Source organism: Alosa sapidissima, chromosome 7, assembly GCF_018492685.1.
Source record: "Alosa sapidissima isolate fAloSap1 chromosome 7, fAloSap1.pri, whole genome shotgun sequence".
In the NCBI taxonomy this organism is placed as follows: Eukaryota; Metazoa; Chordata; class Actinopteri; order Clupeiformes; family Clupeidae; genus Alosa; species Alosa sapidissima.
The window spans coordinates 34,444,721-34,463,153 of record NC_055963.1 but is presented as its reverse complement, the minus strand read 5'-3'; the positions used below and the strand labels follow the sequence as shown (position 1 = coordinate 34,463,153).

At 43.0% G+C, this 18,433-nt stretch overlaps 1 protein-coding gene and 1 long non-coding RNA gene across 3 annotated transcripts in view; both read right to left on the bottom strand.

The window, feature by feature from the left end:
- Positions 1 to 32: 32 nt before the first annotated feature.
- On the bottom strand, positions 33 to 3,877 carry LOC121713318. 2 transcript variants are annotated; one of them, XR_006032796.1, is made up of 5 exons: positions 3,378 to 3,877; positions 3,069 to 3,192; positions 2,847 to 2,903; positions 2,604 to 2,738; positions 33 to 664 (listed from the first exon to the last, which is right to left on the bottom strand). It is a non-coding gene; the product is annotated as an uncharacterized LOC121713318 (long non-coding RNA). The 2 variants fall into 2 exon arrangements; XR_006032795.1 differs by having other exon boundaries at positions 3,069 to 3,203; positions 3,378 to 3,875.
- A 193-nt stretch (positions 3,878 to 4,070) lies between these two features.
- Positions 4,071 to 18,433, bottom strand: part of prpf6 (PRP6 pre-mRNA processing factor 6 homolog (S. cerevisiae)) — a 32,710-nt gene continuing 18,347 nt past the window's right edge. Inside the window, exons 11-21 of the mRNA XM_042097764.1 lie at positions 17,975 to 18,193; positions 15,011 to 15,133; positions 14,199 to 14,320; positions 13,454 to 13,592; positions 12,200 to 12,319; positions 9,139 to 9,315; positions 8,616 to 8,749; positions 8,246 to 8,337; positions 5,874 to 5,988; positions 5,362 to 5,488; positions 4,071 to 4,674 (exon numbers count right to left, since the gene is read on the bottom strand). Of these exons, the coding sequence (XP_041953698.1) occupies positions 4,522 to 4,674; positions 5,362 to 5,488; positions 5,874 to 5,988; positions 8,246 to 8,337; positions 8,616 to 8,749; positions 9,139 to 9,315; positions 12,200 to 12,319; positions 13,454 to 13,592; positions 14,199 to 14,320; positions 15,011 to 15,133; positions 17,975 to 18,193 (1,521 nt within the window). The 3' untranslated portion in view covers positions 4,071 to 4,521. The remainder of the gene's footprint in view (positions 4,675 to 5,361; positions 5,489 to 5,873; positions 5,989 to 8,245; positions 8,338 to 8,615; positions 8,750 to 9,138; positions 9,316 to 12,199; positions 12,320 to 13,453; positions 13,593 to 14,198; positions 14,321 to 15,010; positions 15,134 to 17,974; positions 18,194 to 18,433) is intronic.

Below are 18,433 nucleotides of genomic sequence, written 5' to 3'. Positions count from 1 at the left end.
AACTGAGTAATATAATATATTATATTCTGAAGTTGGTTTTTAAAATATTTATTAAGAAATACAACATATTTTTATGATGCATCAATGCACATTGTGCCAATGCTCTTATTTGGTTTATGCATGCACTTTCGGATAATGGGACACTTTTGAATAGAATGAATAGAGATTGAATACACAGTTCAGCAGATGACATATGAGCAAATACAAGTAGCCTATACAAGTCATATTAGGTCTATGTGTAAATGGTATATGTTGATTTGGTACAAACATATAGGGAATAAAGTAAGCACCCAGCTGATTTTATAAGGCTTCATAGTCATATGTGTGACAAAAAGAATATTGTAAAAACAACATTTATTCAAATACTGACACATTGAATCTAAGATAAATAGGAACCAAGCATCATGGACAGACATGTGTAATGATGGCTTTTACATTCAGTGAGCGGATATAACTGTCAGAGACAGTGTTTCAATTCCCTTCCCCTCACCCTTCCTCAGGGTGTGGCACTCTGCAGTTTTTGCCAGCAAAAAACAAGCATTTGAACCAACTTCATTTTCTCCTCCCTACGGCAATGGTCCCTTCTTCTCTTCTTTCGTTTTAGACACTTTTCTTTTAACTTTTGTAGTTTTGCATCTTTACACGTTGCAGTCCTCTGCTTTACCTGCAAGCACAACATATTTGTGTCAGGAGAGAGAGGAGGCTTAAAGATACAAAAAGGTCTTCATTGAGCGCGGTTCCATGCAACCAATAAACGGTTTCGAATCAGTTTATTGGGAATAAACCGAATATGCGCTTGTAAACACCTTATTCTGTATAAATAAACCGAAAAAGCCATATTCGGCTAACTAATAAACCGTTTGCACACCCTAGCATATGCCTGTTTTAAACGGAATATTGGGTCATTAAAAAAACAACGGAATATGGTCCGTGTAACGCTTTGCAGTGCTATGTTCTATTTGCAGAATTCACATGAAAAAATATAAAAATAGGCTTAAAAATCCGTTATCCATTCTTTAGGACGGCACAGTAAATGGGTTATTGTTGCTTATTTTGATTTTCAATTGAGCACAGTTACGGTTTTCTGTTCAGAAGTTAAAAATTGAAATGATGCGTCAATTTTCTAATTTTCCTTTTTTGCCCTTGTGGTTGGACTGAACCACGAACACCGGGGGGAGAACACCATCTAGCTGGGCCAGGCCGGGGGGAGAACAGCATCTAGCTGGGCCAGGCTAGATGGTGGAAGGGAGCGCCGCCTGAAGTTGTTTGTGATTTTGACTCATTACTTTAGAGATGAATGACAAACTTTTTGGGAGAAGGCACGTTAAACATAAGCCTATGTTGAACATATCTACAGTAGCCTATATTTGAATACCATGGCCATAGCAAATAATTCCCCAAAGCAGAATGCTTTGCCATCGACGTCAGTCTTGGCTATACCGGACTATACAGGCTACCCCGAGCACTGTTTGACATGGTATTTTTGCTTATTTAACGCTTTACGCTAGGTTTCATTAGGCTAAACGAAGACACAACGGTGAGCCTAATTTATCCGTTTATCCATTTATTAATTTCAACAGCAAATAGCCTACATTGGCCTGTAGGCTACTGGGGCTCACGTAGGCCTACTCATAAGTGTCAGGACGCAGCAATGTCTCCCTCTGCATCTGAAGTTCTGATCTCGAGCTGACATTATCAATCGCTTGGCACCTTGATGCAAGCGGAACTGTGTTTGATAGCCCTCCATCTCTACATCTATTTTTTACAGTCTATGCTCTACATCCGCTGATAAAATGTGATCACCAACATCGCGCGCCAATATCAGGTCACCCACCCCTACGCGTGGTTCAGCCCAACAAAAACAGTAAAAAAAGGGGCCAAAATCCAATATTAACTGAATTTTACTTTTGTTTCCAATCCAGTTTCTGTTTTCTTTATCTTGCGTGACTAATGACACATTTAGAAAATAGCAGCAATTATCTATTTGCTGACCAGTTAAAACAAATTGAAAATTGGATTATCGAACACATTTTTTATTTGGACCAGATGGATGGAACAAATAGAACAAAGCACTGCAAAGCGTTACACGGACCGAATATGCTCCCAGAAGGAAGAGTGTTGTAGGCCTCCGCATGCTCAATTCGCACAATTAGCGACGTTTTAAAAAATATTTGTAAACAACTTAATGAGGCTGGCTATGGACATACGCCTGAACAAGTGAAATACAGGTGGAAGACCCTGAAGGCGCTGTATTATTCAACCAAAAGAGGGAATTCCACCAGCGGAGATTTACGTCATGACGTTGAGAGCCTTTTGTGGGCTGCGTCGCTTATTTCGGAATAATGTCTATTGCTATACAGGAATATGCTCAAAACGTGACATTCTTCTTGCATGTAAACAGGTTAAACGGAATATTGACATTAACGGAATTTGGGCAGTAAACTGATTCAAAACGGTTTGCATGAACACACAGAGACACTGACACAGACACAGACATACTGCTGGCATGCTTTTCCATTTTTGTAAGTTACATTTAATTTACTGGATCTTTTGGTTGTCTTAGAATATAAGATTAATTCCAAAGTCATTCCTGAGAGTCTCACCATGCCAACCTTTTTGCACCGTTCCGTGATCAGAAACTCCATCTTCTGCACCACCCGTCCAATTTCTCCCTGCTGCCCTGTATTGTTCAGGTACTGCTTGGTCATCCCACAGATTGAGCGAAATATACGATGCACCTGTAGAGAAAGTGCTCTTGAGTACTTCTGTCTGGCTATACCCGCCATACACACTTCAAAAATGATCATAAGTTGTGAAGATAAAAGTGGCCTAAAAGGGATTTGCACCTTTTCAGAAGGACAGCAATCTTTTCCCTCGGATGCAAAAGAGGCACCGGTTAGATTCTAAAGATACAAAATATGTTTAACGAACAAGTCCCAAAGGAAAAACAGACAACAGTGCAGAATGGCCAACAAGTGACATTTTTGGGAGTTCTTGTTGGAGAAGGCAATTTCACCAGAGGGTGGCAGACTGACTTGACAAAACAGTTGACAGGGTGTTTAACGTACTAGTTGTTGAAGCTCTGGAACAATCAGGTTTCTGTATGTGCTTAAAATGTTGGCGTAGTCGAACCGCCGTTTACTGTAGGCTACTGCACAGAGCAGCGTCACCACAACGATGCAAACAGATGGCCTGTTAACACACTGACAAGTAAAACAAGTGACTAGTAAATGAACGTGACATTATTCACTATTAACGGGTGCACATGTACATTTCCAAATCCCATACTCAATATGTCTTGACTATTTCAGCGTTAGGCCTATCATAAAAACAATTAATAAACAGTTCCAACGAGCTTTCAAGAAGACACTACCTACCATTTATCATAGTATGCTGAATGACCCTTGTGAATCCCATTCTGTCAACCCCAGCCAAGCCAGTGTTCACATACTGCTCGTAGTACGTATCTCACATTTTCCTGGAATAGAATTTTGTTGAATCTCAGGAACACTAGCAAAGACACCAATCGTCTTATATGGCATTCATCGACTTTAAATAGATGTTCGTGAATCAAGCAGCAGATCTGATGTGCTGACACCCAGTGCCCAGTGACACTCTGTTGCGTGCCTTCCACGATCCCCGCATTACCGTCCACGGCTCCAATTTCCTTCGTCATGGACTACTGGCGGTGGGCTTTGGATTACAGGAGCTCGGTTAAAGTAAAAAAACTTCCGCGATCAATCACTTTTTGGTTGCTTTCGGTTTCGATACAAGAGCACGGGTGGATTTGGCGAGGACGCCAAACGCAGACTGTGCGCGCATTTGTTTAAGCTCGTCTTCCAACTTTTAAGAAATGTCTGTAAAAATACATAACACGGTAACAATAACTGTACGTACACACATCTGCAATTTGGACGCGATTTGGACGCGTCTGTAGTTCCTTATAATGAATTATGGGGTCATGACGCATACTGCCAGTCAATGATTGGGCCATGCCTTATACACTGATCCACGTTCATTCAGATTTTCTGTTGAATATTCACAAAAGACCAGTCGTTGAGGAAGCTTAATTGGTTACTTCTCTTACTCAATTTATTGACATTTTCAAGGTTTACAGAACAAGTATCAGCCTTACACAGGGAGGCAAAAGCAGCCGGTGCATTGAGGGGAAACAAAATTCAAAGTCAAATCTTAGAATATATTTCCACAACAAATAGAAAAACAGGTTTTGTCCAATACATCAAACAATTTCTGCAGTCCAATGAAGAGCAAGTATTTAACAGTCCTTGTGAAGCACAGGCAGCTAGATGGATTAAAAGCCTTGGGAGTACCAATTATAATAAAAAAAAAACCATACTGACACTCTTGTTGGTCACAATCCAACAGTCTAAAAAAATACAAGTATAAAGGAACAAATATGATGTGCTGTGGGTCTAACACACATGAATGGATGAATGACTGGATGAATGAATGGATGTATGTTTGCGTCGTCACATTTTTGTCCAGGCGTGGCGTTCGTGCTCAGAAGGTGTTCTTGATCTTAGAGGCCACCAGCACGAGGATCTCCCCGATCTTCTTCTGCCAGTGGAGCACGTGTTTGGAGTCGGCGCACCAGAGCTCCCCGTGCCGCGGCTCAGCGTTCTCGCAGCGCTTCCGCACCTCCTGCTGCTGCTCCTGAGGCACACACACACAGACCACCCAGCAGAGCACACAGTCAGGCTCACACAGCAGCACAAGAAATGTGTGTCTGGGAGTCTCTGTCTCTTTCTGTGTGTGTGTGTGTGTGTGTGTGTGTGTGTGTGTGTGTGTGTGTGTGTGTGTGTGTGTGTGTGTGTGGCCTACTATGTGCAATTTGTTTTACAAACAGCGCATAGATTCAGGGCTGTGTGGCCGGTCAAAATAGTACTGACAGATGCAGTAGTAATTCTAGCTAAGGTCTCCTCTGCACTATAGCTTGAATGCTACGCTTTGGATAGAAGTGTCTGCTAAATGAATCAAAGTGATAAATGTAAATGTTATGGAAACGCTTTTTTTTTTAATGTGTGTGTTTGTGTGACAGTAATAATGCTTGTGTGTAAATGAGCGATTACATGACCTGGTGTGTAAAAGCAGTTTCAGGCAAATATCATTAAAATGCAATTTCAGGCATAATTTCACCACTATCTATTTGACAGACGCTAAATATATTGCCTCCAATTATATATAAATCAAAACCAACAGTGTAGAATCACTACATCAGTATCTCTGCTAATGAGCCATGCGGATTGAATTGGGCTGCTTTGGGAGGGTAAATAGATTTACAGAGGTAGGGACTTTTAAGAGTGTGTTTTGGTTCTGATGATGCTGTGCATGATGCCGTACCTCTGTTCCGTGCTGCAGCTCAAATTTGTAGAAGAGCGCCCAAGCGTCTCCCAGGTCAGGTTCAATCTTTACGGTCCTCAGGAACCACTCTCTGGCCTTCGTTATTTTACGCTCACTCCAAAACAATCTGAAGGCAACACACACACAAAGTCATTAGCCAACACTTAATACACCAATCAATATCAACCACCACACCTTTACTTCCTCAGGTTTATCCAGAGCTAATTTGAACTCTAGCGTGTAGGAGAGAAAAAAAAATTAAAAATAAGACTCTGTGGTCTGAGCTGGGGACTGTTTTTTACACAGTATGAATCCCTTTATCAACCTCAACTGAAAGCTGCCGAAATGAACACAGGGCTTCAAGCAAGCAAATGTTCTGTGCCTGAAGTGATCAGAAACCTAGTATCTGTTATCCGAATATTTATCTTTTTATCAAATCTTAAATGGCCTGGCCTATGAGAATCACACGCCCTGTGAATGGCATGTGGACACAGAGCAAGGCACAGACTTACTTCGCCACAGCCAGAAGAACGTGGGGGTCGTGCTCGCACTTCTTCAGCGCGTCCACACTCTTGGTCTTGCGCTGGGGACGGGCCTCCAGGAAAATGGCCTCAGCCCACAGGATGCCTGGGGAGGGAGAGGGCCAGAGTGGGCAGGATGAGGAGGAGCTTAACCACCCAGTCAGAAGACCACCACAATGAACATGAATAAACAAACACGCTGTAAAGCGATCTTGAGTTTTAGAAAGGTTCTATGTAAATAAAACTTATGAAATTGTGAAAATGCCATAAGCCCTGTTAATATGTATGAAGACTTGCTGGTCGTTCGTCACCCGTGACCTTAAAAGTTGAGCTGTCGCGCAACATTTTGCGCCACCACTGGTTATTTCACTTGGAATTGCTGGATTACGTCAACGTTACATGGTTTCATGTCGTTAGTCACTGTGTGTATGAATGGGGCTATTTCTCTATTACAGATATGTGTGAGTGTGTGTATGTGCCCCCTTCAGCTGTTGTGATTCATTATAATCCTTTGTCAGTATGACGTGGCTTTAAAAACCCTGATACAATAATTTGTATTTAGTTGACAATACCACTATAAATTAAGTGGACTTTCTTCAGCATGGTTCAAACATTATGATAACAAAGCGTTATGGTTTGTATATGTTTTTTTTTTTTTTTTTTGTTAGGCTGTTGATTAATTTGACATTGCATTGTTGTTTATAATTGATATTCTCCTTAATGTAGTCTTACCATGCTATTGTTATGTGCTAATGTTATTAAATAATTTATTGAATGGACATAACCGAAGGGTTGCTGGTTCGATACCCGGCCCAGTAGGAAAACAGGGTGGGCGGTGGAAGTGGTTGAACACTGCTCTCCCATGCCCACACCCACAGCTGAAGTGTCCTTGAGCAAGGCACCTAACCCCTCACTGTTCCTCTAGCGCCGCTGTAGCAGGCAACTCACTGCTCCGGGTTAATGTGTGCTTCACCTCACTCTGTGTTCACTGTGTGCTCTGTGTGTTCACTAATTCACAGATTGGGATAAATGCAGAGACCAAATTTCCCTCACGGGATCAAAAGAGTATACTTATTATTGTTTATTATTGCCATTTCCTTCATTTTCATTGTTTATTTCATTAGGCTTTTGACTGAATTGACATTGTTGTTATTATTGCTGTTCTCCTTAATGTAGTCTAAACTATTATATTGTTGTGTATTTGTATAACGCTTTGGACAAAGGCGTCTGCTAAATCCCATATCCATAACCATAAAAGAGATATCCAGCGATTTTTCACATAGACCTTCATTTCTCGAGGTCTTCGAGTACTGTCGGTACGAAACGTTTCGAGTTCCTGCAGCCGAAAACTAAAGCAACTGGGCTACACTCTGGGGGCATGTTCATGAGCCCTCACGTTCATGCCTCCAGAGTGTAGCGCTGTAGCTGCCCAGCTGCTTTAGTTTTTGGCTGCAGCAACTCGAGCTGTGTGAACCGATTGTTTTCGTGTTTTTTTCATAACGACGGTACTTGGTGACCTTGAGAAATGGAAATGTATGTGAAAAAGCACCAATTTTTTCCTTTAAAAGGAAAAATGCTACTTAGCTACTACTACTTAGCTTACTAGGCTGACACCAGACATAATTTCACTGCATTTCTTACTTCCAGTAACTATATGCATGTGACAATAAACTTCCTTGTATCCTTGTATCCTTGTAGCTAAGTAAATTTCTAGCACAGGCTTTTACGATACTTCTAAGCAAAATGAGCTTGGCATAGCCCCAGTCACAGAGTGCTGAATCAGTTGCACACCTGTGCCAACACCTATCTGATCATTTCTAAATCTTTCAGCTAAAATTTTAATAGTTTCTATGTTTTTTTTTTTTTTATTATTAATTTTTAAACACTTTTTATGCTTTTATGTACTATCACCTTGTGTGTTTTATGTTTTCTTCTTATTATTATTTTATTATTATTCTTTACTTTTTAAACTATTCTTTGACTATTGCCCTTCTATGCTTTTATCAACTATTCCTGTTTGCTTTTGTTTATGTAAAGCACATTGAATGACCTCTGTGTATGAAATGCGCTATATAAATAAAGTTGATTTGACTTGACAAGTGTGTCGTACTCCATCACTGACAAATGGACCACCACTCTGTTTCCAAAAATAAACCTGAATCGGCAACTGCGACGTGGTGACAAAGTTTGGTGCTGGTGTACACTGAATGGAAACTAAGCAATCACGCAAACGAAACAAATGGAAACTAAGTAATCAAACAAACACAACAAATAGAAATGAAGTTATCGAATGTTGTGGTGGAGTGCACCGGACCCATGTTGGTGCCAGCAGTGTGTGGTTGGCTTTAGGGTGGTTAACTGACCTGAGTTGGGGCACTCCTGCAAAGCTTTGGCCATCAGTGTGTTGGCGATGTTCTTCAGTCCAGCTCTGTATTCCAGTCTCACCGACTCCAACCTGAGAGGAGACACACCTTACTGTGTGATTCAAGCCAGGGCTGCACCCATGTATGCGTGTTAGTGTCCCCATCACGTGTGTGGTGTGTGTGTGTGTGAGTACACAAGTAGTAAAGCAATGTCTCTAAACAGCAAGCCAGTGTTTTCCTGTCTTAAGGTATCTCTCTATCTGGCTCCAGTAGCAAGCTCTGGTGTGGAGAGATTAGAAAGTAAAAGAGCCATGCGCTGCTCTGCGCTGCACCGCGGCCATGCCAAACCACGCCAGTGTGGCCGTCTTACCACAACTCCGGCGTCTGGGAATTCTTGAGGCGGGACTTTTCCAGGATGGCGCGGGCTCGAGTCAGCTGACCCACACGTTCCTCCAGCCGGGAGAGGAGGAGCCATAGGGGCATGGAGTGTGGACACTTTTTCAGCTGACACACACACACACAGACACACACACACACACACAGTGAGAGAAGCATTAAAAGAAGGTAAAATCAACAGTACAACGTCCAAAACATGTACACAAACGTGTTTTGCCTGAAAAAAAGAAGACTAATCAATTAAGAGACCTAACATAAAAAGCCTGTAGAGGGGCTGTAAATTATACGCAAATGGCACATGACACTGCAATCCAAGTTGTGCAGTACAATAACATCTAAATGTAACATCTGAAATGCCCCCATTATGCCTGCAGGCGACCTTTTCATACTCCCCTCAGATCTTCACATCTTCTCTTGCAAGAGTGCTTTTAGAAATGGCACCAGCTGAACAACTGAATGCAAACGTGACTGTTAAATGGCGTGCTTGCGTGCCCTACCCCCTGGTTGTAGGCCTCTCTGGCCTTGTCCGTATTCTCCGACTGCTCCTCGATCTGGCCCCTCATCATCCACAGCTTGGGGAAGTCCTCATAGTGCTTCAGCGCCTCAGTGCACAGCTCCTGTGCTGCCTCGATGTTCCCCAGCACCCACTCCAGCTTCACCGACTTCATGAATACCTACAAAGGGATAGAAGACAACGAAGGGTTAATGCTAAAAGGTAAGACTGGTGACAGCCAGCTGATGCCAGGGCTTAGAGCAAGGAAATTGTATGTGCCTGAAGTGTCAGAAAAAATGGAAGCCATGATATAATTATCTATTCTCAAATCGTAAACAAGCAGACCCAACACTGAATTACAGTTAGGTGTGAATTTCCCAAATGTGGGACATTTTTTGCTTTTCGGACTTCAGTAGTAGTGCTAGGCTATATTAGGCTACAATGTGAGGGCAACACATTAAATCCACATCCAATCTTGATCACAGGACTCTACAACGTTGGCTTTCCCATAGTTTAACTCACATTCATTAGTTTGGGGAAGAGCCACACCCACTGGAGCTTAAGTGTCCCACATTAGGCAGTGTCCCACATTAGGACAATTTAGTATAGCAACTGAGAATTGTAAGCCCTGCAATACCCTTGTCAGCAACATCTTGCATCTCGTCTTGATTCGATTGCCCAAACCACCAACACTGTGTGCAGACATACACTTCTATCCAATTAATCCACAACAACAAACAACAGACCTTAAACCGTATCATTTATTTATCATGGTCGCCCTAACAACACACACCTGCTGTCATGTATCCCTAGTATTTGTTAGGGAAATACCTTCAGGTGGCACGATCCAGGCCTCAGCACAACCTGTCAAGGCACCTAAGTCTTTAAGCAATGGTGACCTTTACATGGACCCAAAATCTGTGTGTGAACACCTAGTGAACGCATAGTGCTTGTTCTGAGACCGAGCGTGGGAGTCCTTGGTGGTGATCCGAAATGAGCTTAATAGTGGCTGTGGCAATCACACTCTCGAGACCTGTATCAATGAAATGCCTTTGCCCTAGTCAGTTCTGTGTAAATTCCGGTGGTGACTCATTAGGCATTAAAACACACATTCACACACGCACACACACACACTCTCACATATTAGTCAGATGATTGATGGCTTTACTGATGCTAATCTCACTTTCGTGCCATGCAGCCAACCCTGGCGGGGACACTTGATAGCTTGATTTGGGCTTTGATGAAGAGGGTTAATTTGCGAGGCCTGGCATGTCGCAACAAAGAAGCAGAGCGCTTTCCCAAACCTACGCCTCACTGACTGCCCGGATTGAGAAAGGGAGAGAGAGAGATAGATGGACAGAAAGAGAGAGTGATAGAGAGAAACGTGTGTCTATCTGTGCATCTGGGAGAGCCGTTTCCCGAAAAGCACTTTGCCCGTGCTAGAAAGTGACTGGATGGGTGAAGGGAGTTTTGTGGGAGGAATGCAAGCAGACACCACCGCTCTCGGTAGTCAGCGTCACTTGAAATCACTTAGCGGCACATCTGGGTGTAGCTACATGAGTATGTGTATGTGTGCAGGTCTCTCTCTCTCTGTGTGTGTGTGTGTGTGTGTGTGTGTGTGTGTGTGTGTGTGTGTGTGTGTGTATGTAGGCCATTAAGTCTGTTTCCCATTCTGACAGACATTAGTACTCTGCTTACCTCCGACCCTTTACCTACATGAGCAGCTTGTAAACAGATAGAAGACACTCTCACGAAATCTCATGACCCATCTGTTCAAATATGAGAAGCAGGTCAGAGTGTGTGAGAGAGATAGAGAGAGATAGAGATAGAGATAGAGATAGAGATAGATAGAGACAGGGGCCAAAGAAGGAGAGAGGAGACTAAAGACTAAATAAAGCTCATCACTGACTAAACAAATTCATGTACGAGTCAGAGTGAAAAATGTCTCTGACTTGATGAGTAAACAAACCACAATCAAAACATTCTGTTTAGCACAATAAATTCCACCTTTAATCGCAGTATCCAAGTTATGAAGCATCTGTAAACTGTGATTCCGAGTTCTGTCTTGACCAACAAATCAGTTCTGTTGCTAATCTCCTTTTATAGTTTAGATTTCTAAAACCAGCAGCAGTTAGGAATCATTTTCAATCTCAAGCCTGTTCTGATCTGTTCGTGATGAGGAGACATCATTCATGCCTTCATTACATCTCATCTAGACCAAGGGTCACCCCAGAGCCAGCCTCTCCTCATTGGTTCCCCTGCTACAATTTCACCGAAGACCCTGCTGATTGCTGCCACTCCCCATCTTAAATCACAGCACTTATCAACTCAGTCACTATGTCACTTAAATCTGACTGCAAATTTCTCCAGAATGTCCTACAGTCACGACTAATGCAAAAAGAGTCTTTTGTGTTGTTGTTTCACAATGGTGGAAACAGATCTGTAATTAATGCAAGATTAATGTACAGACACATTTTCTAATTTACTGGCCAATTTGGTTTATCTTTTGATCTGTTGTCATGTCTACAAGTCTTTGTTGGTCTATTGTTGTCATGATGAGTTATTTTATGCTATTTATAAACTTATATTTTCATGTCCTTTGGACCTACACTTTAGTCTGCTGTGTTTCAATGTGCCCTAGACAATAAACATACTTTGTATAAGTGTGTGTGCGTGTATGCATCTATGTATGTGTATGGGCTGGGGGTCATAAAAAGACAGAACAAAATTAAGGGTGACATTAAGAGTGTGTGTGTGTAAAAAGGTTGAACATGGTAAGAGGGTGTACAGACAGAGAGAGGCCATACATTTTACACGGATGGTGAAAAGCTCTTTTTCTTAGTCACGTCTCTTCTGGCACATCACCGGGTGTACAGTGTTGCGACATCTCCCCCCCCGGGGCCAAAATCTCTCTCTCTCTCTCTCTCTCTCTCTCTCTCTCTCTCTCTCTCTCTCTCTCACTGGCATTCACAGGTCTGGCGTTAGTGAGCCCTACACTGGATCTGATATCCCTGATCCTGCTGTCAGGCTATCCCACCCTAGCCAACCCACCCGCTCACACTTACCCTGGCGGTGGGGGCACTGCTGCGGGCTTTGGCCAGTAGTCTCCGGGCTCGCTCATACTCGTTGTTCTCAGACTCCAGCTTTACGGCAGCCAGCCAGATCTCCTCACTGTTGGGGTTCGCCTGCAAGGACAAGGACAAGGACAAGGACACACACACACACACACACACACACACACACACACACACACACACACACACACACACACACACACACACACACACACACACACACACACACACACACACACACACACACACAGAGAGAGACAAACAGGCATGTAGACAAACACACACACACACGCCATGACAAATGTAAGCAAACATTACAAAAACTGACATAAGGAGGATTCAAACATTCCATTTTCTTGTACTGACATAGCAGTAAGATTAACAAAAAAACAGTTACGTTTAGACCAGAATTGACTCTGTAACGACTTGAAGCCTTTGACAGGCCCTCTTAAAATAGCCCGCAGGTATGCCTGCTTTAAAAATAGGATGATAGGCAATTACGGCTAAGCATTCAATAATGAACACTAAATATTCTAATATATTAGCCTATAATTAATGTGCTGTTGGGCTACATGTGACCTTTCTACAGATCAGAATGACATAAGCCTAACAGCTGTTTTTGAGTTAAGGCTTTATGTTTATTGTTAAACTTATTGAATAACTACCTGATACTGAAGACAACCCATTTTGTGGAATGATGCATCCTCGTTTGAAATTTGCAATGATGTGACTCAATCTCTGGTAGGCTAGCCTAGGCCTATAAGTGACATCATGCTCTGTCTGCCACTCGTTGTCTGTAGCTGATCGAAATGACATAAGCCTAAAGCTTTGATGTAAGGCTATATGTTTAGCCTACTGAATATCTTAACGATATAGAAGAGAAACCATTTTGTAGAGAGATTTGCCACAATGTGACTCAAAAACAGTCTTTGATAACATAAGTGACGTCGCTCTGTCTGCCACTTGTTGTCTAGCTGTATGGCACGTCTTCTGAAACGTTGTTAAATTCGAGACCAGCCTATTGCTCGTTTCAATTTGGAAACCTTGCATTTGGAATCAAAATTGCACCTTGGAGCCGGAATTGTCGTTTGTTTATTCAAAGTCTCAAGTCCAAAGTAGCCTGGGCTATTCGAAGCGTCAGTTTATTGCACATATTTTTTTATGTAATTTTGAATAGCTACTGCATACCCGTATATTGTATATTCACAAAATAGTCTTGTGTATGCCTGCTGCCGTCGAGCTTACCTGGAAGGCCAGGGCGAGAATGCTCCTGGCAGCGGGCACGTCTCCGGCCAGCCACTTGGACTTGGCTCCCATCAGCCACAGCACCTCGGCCTTGGGGCAGTGAGCAACGGCCCTCTGCAGCAGTGCCTCCAGTGACTCACTGTGGTCAGAGGAGCGAGAGTAAAGGGGAGAAGGGGAGAAGGGGAGAAGGAGAGAGAGACAGAGAGAGAGGGAGGGAGGGAGAGTAAAGGAGAAAAGGAGAGAGAGAGAGAGGGGTAGAGTAAAGGAGAGAAGGGGAGAGAGGGGGGTAAAGGAGAGTGAGGGAGGCAGGGAGAGTAAAGGAGAGAAGGAGAGAGAGAGGGGGAGAAAGAGAAAGAGAGGGAGGGAGGGAGAGTAAAGAAGGAGAGAGAGAGAGAGGGAGGGAGGGTAAAGGAAAGGGGGGGGGGCGAAAGGTCGAGGAGAGGAGGAGATGGAAAAGGAAGTAGAGAGGGAGAGAGAGAGAGAGAAAGAAAAGATTTTGGACATTGGAAACATTATTCCCACCGACTGCAAATCAAATCAATAAAAAGAAACATAGTCCTGGTGGAAAAAGGATAGAGGACCCTATAGCTAACACTATTGTCCAAAGTGACTTATAATATCAATAAATATTAATTAATACATATAATTCATCAATTAAAGATGAGTGATATGTCGGCTTTAGGACCCTGGGGTTGGCTGGAAGTCTGTGCTGGCAGGTTGTCAGCGCATGTTCTGGTTCTCTTACCGCGTGCCGTGGTTCTTCTCAAAGTAGGCAGCCCTGAGCCACACGCTCTTCTTGCTGGGGAACACCTGCAGGGCGTGAGCGTAGATGGCACGGGCGCACTCCAGAGCACCATGGGCCACACACTGGTGAACACACCCCACAGACGGACAGAGAGAGAGAGAGAGAGAGAGAGAGAGAGAGAGAGAGAGAGAGGAGGGAGTCAATTATAGTTTGTACTTAGTGCTACACAGTGTAGAGCTGTTATGCTACATGTACATGTCTGTACATGTAGAAATGTTCCCAGGTTAGCCCCAAGTTATTCCAAAAATAATCCCTTAGTCCATGTACTATTAACATGTGACTGTGATTAATAAAATAAGATAAAATTAGCAAAACAGAATCACTGAAACACTGTCACTGTTCAAGAATTTGAAATCAGTTTCAGGGCCCACCCCCCAAAAAAAAAAAAAAACACCTAAGATGATGTGGAAAAAGTGAGGTGCCAAAAACCGTGCTGTTTGCATCCCTGCAGTTTACAGAGACTACACTATATCTAAAAGGAGACTAGATGAGACTACTCAATCCTACATTAGACTATTTGAAGATTCAAAGAAACAGTGAGGCACATTTAAACATTTCCAAGAATCTCAAGTCCTTCAACTTGTTTGTCTCAATCTGAAGGACCTTTTGGGAACTCCTAGGTAAAAGCAACGAGTGCGTATGTGTGTCTATCTGTCTAGATGTTTGTGTGTGTGTGTGTTTGAGAGAGAGAGTGTGTATGTGTGTCTATTTGTCTAGATCTTTGTGTGTGTGTGTTTGAGAGAGAGACCTACACTCTCAGAGTCCTCCATCCACGTGTGTTTGCAGTCCTCCTCCTCGATGCCGATGCCAATCACTGCCCGGATGACGGCCTGGCACGTTGCCACACTGCCCGCCTTGTCACACTCCTCAGCATCCTACAAACACACACACACACACACACACACACACACACACACACACACACACACACACACACACACACACACACACACACACACACACACACAAAGAAAAAGATTTGATTGTATATAAGACACAATAAGAGATGATAAAAATCAGTGCCTTTTGGAAGGAGGCAGTGAAAGGTCCCTGAAAGAGGCAAGCGGTCTTGAAATAGCATTTGGGGAGAAGAGAATTTATTAGTCTTGATGACTTTGCGACCTTTTGTACGAAAATACGGTTGTGTTTTGCTGACCGGTTTACACAGCTAGGTCAAAGAAAGTCCAGCATTTGTGCAGAAATAAGCATGTGTTTTCTTTTTACGCAACAGCTTTACTTACTTACAATATATAAAAGGGAATCACTCCGGTTTAGATGGACTTTGACACTGAACACTGGTCACCCAGCTATCTGCCTTAACAACTCCAGTTTATAATCACTTGAGTTGGTCACAGTGCGGTCATTTGGGCCATCTACAGCCCCTCCATTGCTCAGTGAGGGGAAACGTGTCTCCTGGGCCATGGTGCTACACAAAGTCACATGATCCTTACGCAGATCACCACACACAGACATACACAGGACTACATCAAGTGCACATGTGCAAGCTTGTGCAAACTTACAACTTGAATTGTTGTTTTATGCAACACTTTTGTTTATGGGACACAAAAGGGTCAATTTAAGGTTCCTTCAAAGTTAAAGGGGGGATGGGGAGGGGTCCCTGGATTAAGCCTAACCCTAAGCTAACAGAGAACTTCGATTAAGATTTCTGCTGATAAAGAGAGCACCAGGACTCATGTGGGATTTGGTGGTCTAGTCCTGGGCCCCAATCAGACCGAGAGCCCCTCCCCTCCAGAGGCCTGTGGGGGCCTGTGCAAGTCGGGTCAAGCCAAAGCCAACAGCCAGGACAAGGGCACTGAAACAGAGGACAACAGCCAAAGGGAAAGTAAAAAGACAAAGAAGAAAGAGAGAGGAAGAGAGAGAGAGAAAAAAGAGAGCAGGAAAAAAAGAGAGAGAGAAAGAGCAAAACTAGAACAAATAGAAAAATCTACTTAAAAAAAACAAAATTATGAATTGGAACCATATTTAACAAATATCAAATATTATAAAAGTGTATGGGTGAATTTGAACTGCAGGCTCCACCAATGATGAATGCCTTACGCAGCACAGAAGTATATCACTAGCTTGGTTACACAACAGAGGCATTAGAGATGCACTGAGATAGAACAGAGCTGCTCGGCAAAGATGAGTTTACTTTAATTTGTAATATCTCGGCTACTGAATGAGTTGGAATGTTGGAATTGTAATTGCTAAACCCACACTGTCAGGGTTAGGGAATCCAATGGTACTAGCTACAAAGCTACTTTAACCCATTAATCTATAGATGCAATATCATTGTAATGAAAAGTTCTTAACATTTAATATTCCATGTTCCCAAAAAACATGTTTTTTATCATCCCATTGAAATGCATCCACAATATAGGTAAAAAACACTGACAATTAAAAAAAACAATAAGGGCTTAATAGAAGTCAGTGGTGCCAAACATACTACAAATGCAAAGTATCTGAATCTTCTTGGCTTGCCTTCCTCACAAAATCTGAATGTTCTTGGCTTGCCTTCCTCACAAGACCGCCTGTTTGGAGATAGGCCAATATGTTGTATTACTTACATAACCCCAATGTGGTTATTTTCCATCTCCTTATTTTTGCATTTTACTGCCTCACTCTTTCTACTTTTAGGTTTTAAAACCTAGGGTCATGAGATCCTGTGTTTATTGATTGTGTTACGTCTCGATCAAGGTCATTATTCCCCAAACATGCCACAACTGCTAATCCAAATTCATGGCTGCATGTATATGTATCACTGTAATCCTTGACCATGAAAACATGGGGGTAGGCATCATCCTTTCTGTTTTGTTCAGGAGATATCATGCAAATACATCATCTGGCAATGGCGCAGAGTAAAATGGCCGCTGTGGCTGACATGAGGGTATTTTGCGATGGCTAACATACTTTTTTGAAAGAGCAAAACCAAAGTCCTTTTAGGCAAGTCCCTCCACTCTGCGGCCATATACCAACGTTTTATGGGCACTCATCGGGCACAGTCTTTGGGTCGAACTGCGCGTGCGCAAGGCTTCACGACACCAATCTTGCTCCAGCGGCGAGATCACAACACATGATTGGCACGATGTATTCACATGTCGACGTTCTGCCGAGGAAGGGGTGGGATATGTGTAGACAACGGCCATATTGGCGTGACAAACTAGCCCCATGCATTTCTATGGAGTATTTTTTGAGTGCTGTGTCTCCTCATTAGAAAGTCTCTGGCAAAACCCACTGGGTAATTGGGACAATTTTGGTGCTTGTATCAACATGTGAACGATTTCCCTAAAAAATGGCACTTATCTGCTCCACTAAACTTTTAACCGTCACTTCACAAGTTATTAGCATAACATATTTATGGCTGCTGGATTTTGATTGGCCGTTGGCAGCCATTCTCTGAGTGAGCCAAATGTGGCCAAGTGTAAGTACACCAAAATCAATAATGCCTGAAGTAATTCTTGAGATATAGAAATGTAAATTCCAGTGCCCCCATTGACGGAATTTCACAAAATTTGGTGTGTGTCCAAAGTCTGTGGTAGTGATACTAATATGTCAAATTCTGAGCATACACCCTTTTGCAGATTCTTTTTACTAGGTGTCACTACGCACACAGCGGTTGTTGGCTTGGTTGGCAAGTTGTTCTGCGAAAACTGCTTTTAGGAGTGGAAAGGGTGTGTTTTGGAATGTTTTGGTGTGTGTGCATGTGCTTGTCTGACCTGGATCCACTGTTCTCGGTTGATCTCCACGCCGTTGGCACGTAGTGATGTGATGGCTCTGTCGATGATTTTCTCTACCATCTGTGTGTTGCCGTTGGCCTCCTCCAGTTTGGCGGCGGTGATCCAGATGTGCCGGTCAGTGGGGATGTTCTCACGGGCCTTGTTGAGCACACGCCGGGCGTTCTCATACGTTTCCAGTCGGGCAAGGGCCAACCACAGCTACATAGGGACAGAAATGGGGAGGAAGGAAACTCATGAGTGTAGCTTCATATGTATAGATCATGGACTATGCATCAATATTGCATTAGAATCCCATCAGGGTTCCCACTCTTAGGGCTGAGCTACACCAGGCGCGGAACTGAAGCGTTCCGTTCGCGTTGCGTCTGCTGCAACAATTAGCTTCCATTATAATCAATGGAAGTAGCTACACCAGACGTGACAGTGGGGCGTACTTTCGAA